At 37.7% G+C, this 12,379-nt stretch overlaps 1 protein-coding gene across 6 annotated transcripts in view; it reads left to right on the top strand.

The window, feature by feature from the left end:
- Positions 1–12,379, top strand: part of LOC136833456 (uncharacterized) — a 42,831-nt gene that overhangs the window by 15,579 nt on the left and 14,873 nt on the right. For 3 of the 6 annotated variants that reach the window (XM_067095642.1, XM_067095639.1, XM_067095637.1), the window contains 3 exons: positions 606–743; positions 3,063–3,203; positions 8,835–8,906. In XM_067095642.1, the coding sequence (XP_066951743.1) occupies positions 606–743; positions 3,063–3,203; positions 8,835–8,906 (351 nt within the window). The remainder of the gene's footprint in view (positions 1–605; positions 744–3,062; positions 3,204–8,834; positions 8,907–12,379) is intronic. The other 3 variants (XM_067095643.1, XM_067095641.1, XM_067095640.1) reach the window with 1 other exon arrangement.

Genomic DNA, 12,379 nt, shown 5'->3' with positions numbered 1-12,379 from the left:
TTATGGAAAGCAGTTGTGCCAATAGAACTAAGAAAAAAAGGTAAGGGGGATCATTTATTTGTACATGGTCATGGACGGCACTATCATTGGAAACTAGGAACACTATAATACAAATGTACAAAAATAAATACAGCAAGTAGTACACGGGACAGCTGGTTAGTACAACTTGAAGAATAAAATAAGAAATTTGTTGGAGAGGAGACTGGTTAATAAAGCTTGTAAAGCCACTAAAACGTCAGGACAGTTCTAAACTTATTGCAATAATACCTCCGTGGTGTCGGGAAAACATACTTAGTAGAGTTAACCTAAAATTACACTAGAAGCAGTTACAGCTTGCAAGAGCTTGTGTTGGCGTAACGTCAACTTAACCTAAAACAACAGACTGGTTTTAATAAGGCAGAAAATTTTCAGCTTTTTTCAGAAAATATATTTGGTGCTCTGGACAAGTAAAATGGGTGACTTACAGCCTTAACCACGGGAAGTTAAATGTTACAGAACTAAGGGCAATATATTGCAAAGCAATTCTGGGCTTGTTAAGATTTATAAAAGAGAAAATCGGATTCTATTACACATAATTGTGGTTAATCTTTGCCTTTGTACCGTAGGGGCATAGAAGACTATATCTGCAAGTACCTGCAGACGAGGAAAGTCGGGACGCTTCTGGGCAACCCCACGAAGATGATGAGGAGCAGTGGTCTTCTGAGCAACACTCAGGTGCCGTCTATGGTCAGATGTATATTGGGGTAAGTTAATTTCTCATTCGACTTTGGTACTACCCCTGCCTCGAGGATTGCCATATGTCAGGCTCTTATATTTTGAAGTTTCGTATTCGTAGTTAACCTCCTTTATCTTAAAAATTCTGTTCAAACTTTTAATTCTACGCAAAATAACTTTACAAATTAAATAGAAGCATGGAAGCATGGACGAGTTATGGTTTGGTACTTCTAAATGCCAAAGTAATTCATGGAAATATTTCAGTGGAAAGTATAAGAATTTTCTTTACATGTTCCAGGAATTTGTAATACTCGTACATATTAAAGCCTCTGCAGGATGAGTGTGTCAGAGTTGGTTTAGTAGTAATTTAATGTGAAGGTTAACTTGTGCTAGAGCTTTTATTGGTATACGCTTATCGCATGCGAGTTTAGGTGATATGGATAGTTAACAATTAGTGCTTTTAAGTGGAGAAGCAATGTTAAATTTGACTGGCGTTTATAACCACTAGTACATGTGAAATAGTTAAGCTATTGTCCAGGAGAAACTTCTGTTTTTGCTAGGTTCAGAATTTTTTGGTATAAAGAAAACCTGTTGCAAGTGACTTGGTGGTGAATTTTTCTCCAAGACTCCTAATATGGATTACACTATTATTGCAGAGATCCTGCTGCTGTAATTATTACGCGAATCGTAAAATTTGTGCCGATGAAAATGTACTTGGCATGTAAGGGTTTGTCAGTTGACTGCACCGGTGGTTCTCCTTTTATCTTTTATAGGAACAGCATAGCTGGAAATATATTCCTAATTTTATTATAACTTGTCAAGCAAGTGTTCTGCTGTTAAGCTCGAGTTTTCCATTTCCTTCTCAGTAAGGTTGACACACACCAAAATCTGCAGCTGAGGAACTTTTATTTTCAGGTAGTCATAGAAATTCTGGGGAAATATACATAAACATAAACGATATTTGCTGATTGAAATTTTGTGAAAAGACTAGCTTTCCTGGTCGAAGTAGAAAATAGACTTACTAGGAATGAAAGCAGTGGAAGGTCTTGATTAACTTTTGTACTGATTTTGTATGGAATACCAGGCTGTAGTAATGTGTTCGTTCTTGTCAGTCACCTAATGCACTTAAGCTGTTTAGTATTTAGACAGTAGGAATGATCATGAGAGTTAAACATGGAAAAAATACTTTAGTAATCTTGTTACAGATGCGGGTCCTGTATTAATAAACTTTCTTTTTTTTTTATCCAGGGATTTCACTGGAATTCGTACTTAACATGCGTTCTATGTGGTTGCAGTCTCTCTAAGTAGGCAGTTATGATTTTTCTTTGATAGTGTTATGAAGAACACTCGTTCACATGAAATCATTAATTGGTTAATTAAGAGTCCCACCCACAGATGCACAAATATTTAGCTAACTTTGCCCCCAAAAATCCTTTGAAGCATATTTCATTTTATTTACCTAATTTCAGGCAGGTTTGGGAGCTCACCCTCAGTCTTTTTTCTTTTTATCAGATTAGACACCAAGACTGTGAAAAGCGTAGAGAAGTAATGGGGAAGAGTTACAGTACTGAAGTTTTGTTAATTTGCCTCGCTTTGTTTTTTTCCTCCAAGTATATATTCATTTAAGATAAGCAAACTATGAAATGGCAAAGCATCTGAATTCAGAACAAACTACCCGTGACATATGGAAAATGTGTACTCAGCATGAGAACAGAGGGGAAACAAAATCGAACAGTGCTAACATTTACAAACTATAAGGGAAGCTAACACAAAGACAAAAAAAAGTGTAATTAAGAGGACTATCTCTTATTATTGAGAGGCTGACTGGCTGACTGGAATCGAACTGAGGGCCTTTTTCGGAAAAGTGTGAACTAGTTTCCTCATGGGAAGCAGTTGGGCCAGTAGAGATAAGGTGAGAAAGTAAGTTATTTGCACTTGGCCCTCTTTGTAAGGAATGCCATTGCTAAGGGGCAAAATATTGTGAAATTAAATGCAGGAAGATCTTTTATATCTAAAGTTTTCTATCACGTAAGGCTTAGTTCAGAAAGAGAAAACTGGCTGGAAATAGTGATGAAAAAGTTGTCTGTACATGTGGAAGCTTATCAGTTTAATGAAGCAGGAAGGAAGCGTACAGTACTTTTAAAAAGACATCAGCTTTACTGGAAATAAGAAAGTTTGTGGAGGTGTTTTAACCACAGGGTTGTTGCATATCGCAAAATTGTGATTTAGTCACAAAGCAATTCTGATATTGTGATAAGATTTACTGGAAAGGGAGATACTATTATCAGTAGAATAGGTTTTATAAATACTTGTATGTGAACATGAAAAATTTTTTCTTGGTTATTTAGGAACATAGAGGACAGTATATGCAAGGATCTGGAGAAGAAGTGGTAGGGTATGCTTCCGGGCAACCAACTGAGGTAGAATCTGAGATGCGATTTTCTTCTGGGCAACACCCTGGTCCCCTCTATGGCAATATATATGTTGGGGTAAGTTATTTCTTTTGCATTTGGCGCTATACCTTCCTTGATCTCATAGTTCTAAACTTTTGCTACGGTTTTCAGCTTCTTCGTAGTTAGTGAGCTTCTTCGTAGTTAGTGAGCTTCTTCGTAGTTAGTGAGCTTCTTCGTAGTTAGTGAGCTTCTTCGTAGTTAGTGAGCAACTTCCTCTGCCGGTACTTAAAATAACGTCAGGACTTACCTTTACTGTTTACCATCAAATTGAGCAGTACATGAAAGAAAACTATGCATGCGATTAGTTTTTTCGTTCTAAATGTCAGAGTGCAATTAAAGTAAATATCTCGGGGTAAAATGTCATACTCCAGAAATTTGTAATAATTAGTAATGCCCATGTTGGACGGGTTCATTTAGTGCTAAGGAGTACATGGAGCATGTTACACAATTTTAATGGTAACGTACTTGACTACGCGTAAGTTTAGGGGTTATATGGGAACCCAGAAAATAATGCTTAAAAGAGAAGCGGTGTTTACTTGGATGTCAATTGTAACAACCAAGGGCCCACCGTGACTAACTACTTTCTAAGAATGGTTGCAAGGCTAGTTCTGTTTTTACTAGATCAGGGATTTTGTTAGGCTGAAGGTCACTTAAAAATAGAAGGGAAATATAATGGTCAAAGAGGGAGTGGAAAATAGGTATTCATTGTCTAGAAAAGGTGAAGAGGGATGGTCAAGTACGGGGGAGTGGATTCGTTAAGTCTTTCGTCTTACAAAGATGACATAATTTGAGTGCTATACTTGAAACCAAATTTCATGTAAGAAACGAAAGCAAAAATTCATTAGCAAAAATGAGGACTCCAACCTAGCAGAAGCGTGCCTGGAAGAAACATTATTCTGAAAAAGGACTATATATTGCTGAGAGATATTCGATTAATTCCTTAGATTAATTCCTTGGGATTAAGTTAAGTTGACGGAAGCTGGTTTCAAAGGATGCCCAAGAGGGGGGAAGAAATATTATGTTGCTTGAGACCTGGGACACAGTGGGCAGGCATGCTTTTCTTGGTGTTACTATTCCAGTTAGTTTTATTGATGATGCTGCTGTTTGGCAAAATAAAAGCATCAAGCCTATCCTTTGGGCATACATGAATGATTACAGAAGGACTTTTCAGCTTTGAATGTTAAGCAAAATATAAGCTATGCGGACGAACAAGCTGTGTTTAAGTTTGCCTGTGGATAGAAAGTTCTTGAATCATCACAATTTTATACTCATTGTCGTCAGGTATTATTTCTTTAAGTTGCTTTAATCCACTTTGGCTATGCAGAATGGAAACAGAGCTATCGCGAGAGTTAAACATTGAAATTAAAAATTGGCAAGGGTATTGATATCGATTAAAAATTAGTTAGTAGGCAGGGAATGGTATGGGTTATCTTCAGTACACCTACCTATTCCAAAACAGTATTGCCAAGTACGAAGAGATACCTAACTCGAGGGAGGTTTAATTTCATAAAGGATTTCGCTTGTGCAGACTTTAGCATTTATATTTAGATATTGTTGCAGTGTGGATAAAGAACCATTTTTTTTTTCTGGCAGATTGAAGGAGAGTGCTGAAGTTCTTACAGCTGATTCTCTTAAGAAATCCATTGTTGAGCAGCAATTAACACAAGTGGTTCCTCGTCAGTACACGAGTCCTAATTATGTTAAATTCCTTCCCAAATAGTTTGATGCATGCAATATTCCTCCTTATTACAGGAAGGATTGGCAGGATAACTCCATGAAATTTACCTAGATCAGCACTTTATATCAAAGTATAAAGGGAAATTTTCAGGAATCATCAATGGCCAAAAAAAAAAAAACAAATTAATTTGTTGCCTATCTTAGATTCTAGCTTTGTGGCAGTGCTGGAAAGTTAGGGCAATAAACTTTACTCAACCTTTATGCACCTGACCATTCAATCCATTTTTTATATAAATAAATTATGTACTGATATAACTGTCATTCAGCGTTAATTCATGACTTCATTTATGTATCAATGTAGCTTGATTTTGACTAGAGCTTTAATGCAACATTATATCCAATTCATGATTATTACAGTATCTAAATTCTAGTTTGCAGCTTAGTCTTATTTAAAAGCCAATTGTACCTGTACCTTTTCTGGTGACTTTACAAAATTGGTGACTTTACAAAATTGGTGACTTTACAAAATTGGTGACTTTACAAAATTGGTGACTTTACAAAATTTGTAATATCCACAACTGTAAATATGCCTGAAGATGAAGGGTTATTGGCAACCCTTACAAAAGCTTCCTTTAATAATCATTACCGTCAGTTATATTGCCAATTCCATTATTAGGCTTACTAAACGTCCATTTTCCAAAAATGTTAATACTCTTTCATTTCAGAATACTGTTAATAAAATACCGTGCAAACTGCAATCCTCAAAGGTGAAGGGCATCTTAAATGGTGGTAATGTTTTGACAGGATTTAAAACAACACAGCGATTTAACTTTGTGAATTGGTCCATATAGCACCCCTACTAAGGGAGTAGATGGAAATTGTGCTGTATCAACACTCGTCTGTTGTACCATCTTAAATTTTTTTTTTTTTTTTTTTTTTTTTTTTTTTTTTTTTTTTTTTTTTTGAAGCTCATTTTGCCCCCTCTAGTCTTTTTTTTTTTTTTTTTGGGGCGGGTTCTAGATGTATTTGTCATTTTTCATTGAAGTGGGTCATACTTCACTGTCGTGCTGATTGGGTCCTCCTTTTGTATTTCATCATACAGTATTTCCTTTGGAAATCTTTTTCTATGAAGTCGTATTATTTAGGTGTGCATAGGCTGGCTTTTTGTCTGCATCATATGTAGAAGACTGTAAGTTAATGTTGTTGCAGGAGTCTTTAGTAAAGAACAATGAAACTGTTGATCGACAAAGATACTTTTCCGTGTAAGTTGTCGATTTTTTTTCTTTGTCAGTGAGAACGATTTTCATCTTTAAGCTCAAAGACGATCTTCTGAGGTTTTGTAGTTAACTCTCAAGGCCACTGGAGGTGGTTTTGGTGAATCTCTCAAGGCCACTGGAGGTGGCTTTGGTGAATGCTGAGCATGTTGTGTAGATTTTTAGGGGGGGAGGCGTCCACTGCAAGCTACTAAATATTTTTTCTTTTTGTTAAATGTACTGTAATCTTTACCTAAAAGGCTGTCTTTGCCCCACAATTTACTCCCTCCACTTTGCACCAGCATGAGTTTCAGCATGGGCATGATTTTCCCATAGAAAATTTCAGACTGGTTAGGAGGCGGCAGCTTGCTATTTTATGTTGTACCACTGTTCTTTTTGAGATGCCACGAATAATGAAAGCTCCCTGATAGTTAGTGTGACAGAGTGGGTATCTATGAGGTGGAACAGGTTTTACGACTATTTTTCTCACTTCCCTCATATTTGATATCTATCACTGGTGAACTTGCTTTTAGAAACATAATTTGCAAGTTTGGTAAGACCTGCTTTGTTTCATGCTGTATGAAAAACGAAATGAAAAAGCAAAATGAGCATTACTAAATTTTACAAGTCAGTGCATGAAATATTCTTGATAGAAAAAAAAGAGAGATAGAGGACCAGTAGATTTAGTGGGGTGATGTAAACAGTTATACTACACTGAATTTATATGAAATTTTATGGTGGCTCAATAAGCGCTGGCTTTTAAATAAGAGATGACTAATGTTATGGGTGTGCTTGTGAAAATGATAGATCATAGAAATGATAGCCTTTTGTATTTTGTTCCAAATAAGCATTAACTGTGTCAATGGGCAGCATGCAATGTCATATGATATAAAGTTTATGTATGTACACTGTTAGGCAGGAAAAGCAAACCTTGTAGAGTTCTGGAGAGCCATAAGACAGGAGTGTTGTAGTTTTGTCCAATTCATTATGAATTAATGGCCACAAAATGAAAAGATTTAGTACATAGATACTGTATAATGAAGAGAGGATGTCAAAGTTAGGCTTGCATTAACTGCATAGTTCTATCTGTCTCATGAAAGGGCAAGTAACTTTGAGTGGATTGTCACATGACACCACATTTCAATGTTAAGACTTAAACAGAAAAATGCGGATTTACTGAAGGCTAAACAGTAGTTTTTTTTGGTTTTAACTATTATTAACGTTGTGATGAGAGCGAAGTCGTATTATTGATGCATACATCTACCTTAGAAACGTATAAATGACAGGCTTAATTCTAAAGCCGCCCATAAGAAGGCAGCCTTATAAGAAGGCAGCCATCCATTGGTGAAGAGTTGTCTTCCCTCTATCAGGAACAAGATAAAGTTCAGTTAAAGGTATTCAGATGTTAACAGTATCTGTTACATAACATATTGACAGATTAATTTGGCTACAGGTGAAGGCATTGATTCTAACTGGTAAAGATTGGGGCAGCATGAAGTTTGAAGAGCCATAAGCTGAGATTCAGTGTCTGGCTACTGTAGTAGGGTTAGAAAAACATATACAACCATGACTTAAGATCGTGAAGGTATAATAAAGCATTACTTCAGTAATTCTTTTAAAATTTCTAGCTCAAATCTACCCAATCATTGTATCGGTATGGTTCAAGTCAATCTCAGATAGGGTGCAGTTGTGGTAACTGCTTTCATGCTCTGTAGCTTTATGAAATTGCTCTGAAGTCTGCTACCTGCTGATGCACTAGCTGCACTTATAGACATTGGAAACTTAGTTCCTCCCTACTGGTATAAGAGGGTGATCCATCTCCTGTCTTATGCCATTATAATTTCCTTGATACTCTTTAATTTAGAGAAAAATTACCCCATTAAACTTTTCAAGTGTACAATAAGCTATGCAATATTTATATTCTTAAATAATGAGCGGTAAAAGGATTACTGGGTGACTTCATCAAATAAATAGAAGTTTGAGTTTTAGCATGTTTTACTGTCTTTTAATTTTCAAGTGAAATATACTACTTGGTTGTTACCCTTTTAAAGCTGTATGTCTCATAATGTTGCTCTGAGTTATTCAGGAATATAAGCTAGTAACAAAGGTTTGTGATAAAACAATGTAATAATGGTTAATGTTTCGAGGTTGTGAAAATTGAGATGAAAATCATTGCAAAGGTTATGAACTATATATTTTAAAATTTTCTCTCCATACCTGTTCTTCCTTAAGGTACACTGAGGTGGTTCATAGGTACAATGAGGCTTATTCTTGATTGATGGGAGATACTGCCCATCTGGGATAAGTCTATTAATGTTACCATTACATAATCTGTAATAGGAATTCTGCTGGATGCTCATTGGTATTGAAAACTAAGTGAACCCTAGAAAAAGAGGGTGATAAGGCACTGGGATGGTGAGAACTAAAATATCTAAACAGTCCTCTTATTCACATTATAATAGCTTAGTGGTTCTGATGGTATACACCTACAACAAGGAAACTGAAACCCTATCCTTATTAACTGCTGTTTAAATGCTCATTATGTAAACTGTTATAGGATAATGTTAAGTTTTGTAAGTTATATCTTAGGGTATATTGAATGATTTTCTTGTAGCATTCAAAACACCTAATAGGTTTGGTATACTGAGAGTAAAAAAAAAGAAATAAATGAATTTATACAAAGTGCATTAATGAGCAAATTTCCAAAGGCAATATAACTAAATATAAGCTTTTTCAGAGTGGTACATCAGAAGAAAAGTTGGCAGTCTCCAGTGAAGGAATGGCCATTGCAAGTGATTCCACATATGAGGTAGGCCTCAATACTTTTCATTGTTAGTAAGATGTTATGTAAATATTTGTTAGAATTCTGGGCAAGATAACGAGTAATAAGCTTTTCAACAGTGGGAAAAATACTGTTGATAAATACTGTTGGCAGAGGATTACTTTTATAAATTAAATGATATCATAGGTAGAGTACACAGTATAGCCAGGAAATGCCATGTATTTCGTATGGCGATAGCAATTTGAAATTTTTGTTGATTCAATTTTAAAGTATGGGATGCGACTCTGTTCTGGAGGTAATTCATAAACCTTAAGTCAAAAAAGCTAATCTTGGTTTCTGTATTGTTTCACGTGGGCATTATAAACTTAAAATCTAAATTTGTAAGGGTTATAATGTTACTCAGGTTTACTAGCTAAAGAAACTTCTATGGTAACCTTTTGGTACAAAATTTAAGTTTGTAAGTGTAGTTGAAAGCTTGTTCATTTGGATTTTTTTTTTTTTACACTAGAAATCCTCACAATTTATATGGTTTGCATTAGTAATCTTTTGTTTCTTGAACACTGTAAACTTGGCTGATGTGAAAGCAGTCATTGCATAGATAGATGGGTGCCCAGGAGTAAGCTGCTCCACTTTTTGGGTTTGCTATGGTGTACAATCTAAATGGGATTCCTTAGAAGGGCTGTTTTCAGGCTTGTCTACAAGCATCTTAAAGATTTTTGCTTAATTCAGTTTACTCATGTATTCTTGTCAATTTGCTTACTATCATAGTATTAATTGAATTGGTGAGAACTGTAAGATTGTTCCTATTCATCACATACGGTTGGCATTGTTTTTTACTGTAAAACTCTGTGACGAGGTACAAGCAAAAGCGCAGTAGTCCCTACCTTTTGACAGGTAGAGGAAAAGGAATTAACAAGACACATCTGTCTCTTCTCACAGATGTAAAATAATCAATATACAAAAACACATGAACATAAAGGAGATACACAGGACTGAACGGATTACATTCTGATCTACGGAGTGATGATACATGCAAGGTGGCAATAACATTGTCAGAAATATTGACATATAACAATTTGGAGGATCTGCATTTTCAGTCTTGCGTAGTGTCGAGTGCATGGTCCGTTCCACGAGGCGAGAGCTGATTCATTGCCAGGTAGGCCATGTGGTTGATCCATGCCTGTGGGCTGGTGTCCAGCATGCAGGCTGGTTTCAATCAGTCGATTGAAACCCAGGTCATCCTACAGTCAACAGTCATCTGGTATGTTTTGAGACGACGTTGAAGAATTCTATGTAGGCCGGAGTATCCTGGGGAGAGGGAGGGGTTTGTGTGCATTGACCCGAATGAACACACATTTCCTGTTTGCTTGGTATGTTGTTCTTGCTAGTAACAATTTCTCTGTCGCTTTTGTCTGTTGTTGTCAGGGATTTCTTCTCTGGAAAGGAGTCTGCTGGAAACATCAGCTCTTGGCCGTTTAGAGCTTTTGCTGGGGATGCGTTGAATGCTGCGTGTGGGGTTGTTCTTAATCCCAGCAGGACCCACGACAGTTCTCTTCTACAACTTCCTCCCTGGCATCTGGCTGTTAGGGAGGTTTTCAACAATCTGTGGAGCCTCTCTGTTGATTGCTTCAGGTTTGTAGGCTATGGTGGGTGATTTTTGTTCCCAAGCTGTCAGCTAGGGTGTTCCAAAGGACAGAGGTGAAACTGGTGCCTCTGTTGCTGGTAATGATTTGTGGATTGCTGTGCCTGCTGACCCAGTCTGTGAGGGCCTTGACACAGCTTTCTGCCATCTGTTGTCGAAGTGTACCCTCTCTGAGTCGGGTAGGGGTCTCACAATGTCGACTTGTATGTGGGCAAGTCAGCAGGTGGTAGTTTTGTACTCCTGTATCACGCTCTCCATGTGCCTCGTGACTTTTGGTGTTTGGCATGGGATGCACTGTCTTGCCCATGTCTTTGTCCTTCCACATGCCCCACCAGATGTACCTCTCTACTACCATCCAGGCGGTTGACCGTCCTGACAGGTGGGATAGGTTGTGGTCAAGGCCAAAAGCTTGCTTTCTTAATCCCTCTGGCAAGTAAGGGCGTAGTTGTCCGGTACTCGTTCACAAGTGATGGTCGCTGTTCCTCCGTTGATCGACAGGTCACTCCATTTGAGGGTGGGATTCATCCACCGCAGTCATAGCCCTTTGTCGTTATCCTGTGCTTCTGTTATTTCAGGATAAGGTATCCAGAGCTGGATGGTGTTGACAGTTTCTGGATAGGGCGTCCGCCACTGTGTTTGATGGGCCCTTCAGGTACTTGATGGTACAGGAGTACAGTATTCAGCTATTGCTGACAGGTGCCGTTGTTGATGCCTTGACCACGCATCTGTTGTTTTCGTGAAGGCGTGCACTAGTGGTTGGTGGTTTGTCTGCACCATGAGTTATCGTCCCTTGAGCATGTTGTGGAAGTGTCTGACTGCTTTGTAGATTGTGAGGAGTTCCGTGTCGAATGTCAAGTATTTCTTCTCTGCTGTTGCTAGCTTTTTGCTGTAGAAAGCTCACAGGCGGCGACCATCATCAGTGTCCTGCTCGAGTACGTCGCCCATCACCGTATTGCTTACGTCTGTCAGTGTGAGGGATCTGTTGGGTAAAGGAAATATTAGTGTTGTTGCATTTGTTCTTGCTTGTTTTGCTAATTTAAATGCATTATCCTGTTCATCAGCCCAATGTAATTGTTTTTTGTTTCCTTTTAAACACTGATAAATGGGGCTCATTATCTGTGCAATTTTTGGGACAAAGCAATGATAATGATTTGAGTCCCAAGAGTTCTTGTACTGATTTCACTATTGTGGGTTCTGGGAATTCTGTGATTGCTTTTACTTTTTCTGGTAATGGTTTTATGCCATCTTGTCTCACTCTGTCCCAGAAATTTTCTTTCCCCATTCACACTTATCTTCATTCACTATTAACCCTTGTTTGGCATGTTTGATATGTTCTTTTAAGTTTGGGTTGAATATCATGTTGTCCACACATATTACACAAAATGGAAGGTCCCCAAATATTTTGTCCATTAATCTTGGGAATGTCACCCCTGAGTTACAGAAGCCAAAGCAGCTGTAGTTGAAAGTATGTGCTGAATGGTGTGATAATTGCCATTCTCTCTGTCCGCTTTCGCTACCAGAACTTTAAAATACTCTCTTAGCAGGTGTCTTGGTGAATATTCTTGCTCATTTCATTTGTTACATCTGCTATATTTGGTAGCAGGTATCTGTCCGGTTTCGTTTTCACGTTCAGCCTTAGGTAGTCTCCGCAAGGGCGCCACGTTCCATCTGCTCTTGGAACCATGTGTAGGGGTGATGCCCATGGACTGGAGGCTTTCTGGAATATTCCGGCTTCTTCCATTTCTTTAAATATCTTCTTGGCATTGGTAAGTTTTTCCGGAGCCTTCTGTTTGTATGTGGTGTTTGATTTTGTACTTCACTGGTTTTGTGAGGTCGTACTTGAATACGTCTTTGTATT

This window comes from Macrobrachium rosenbergii, chromosome 51, assembly GCF_040412425.1.
Source record: "Macrobrachium rosenbergii isolate ZJJX-2024 chromosome 51, ASM4041242v1, whole genome shotgun sequence".
Classification (NCBI taxonomy): domain Eukaryota; kingdom Metazoa; phylum Arthropoda; class Malacostraca; order Decapoda; family Palaemonidae; genus Macrobrachium; species Macrobrachium rosenbergii.
The sequence above is the reverse complement of the archived record's forward strand: the minus strand, read 5'-3'. Positions and strand labels throughout refer to the sequence as shown.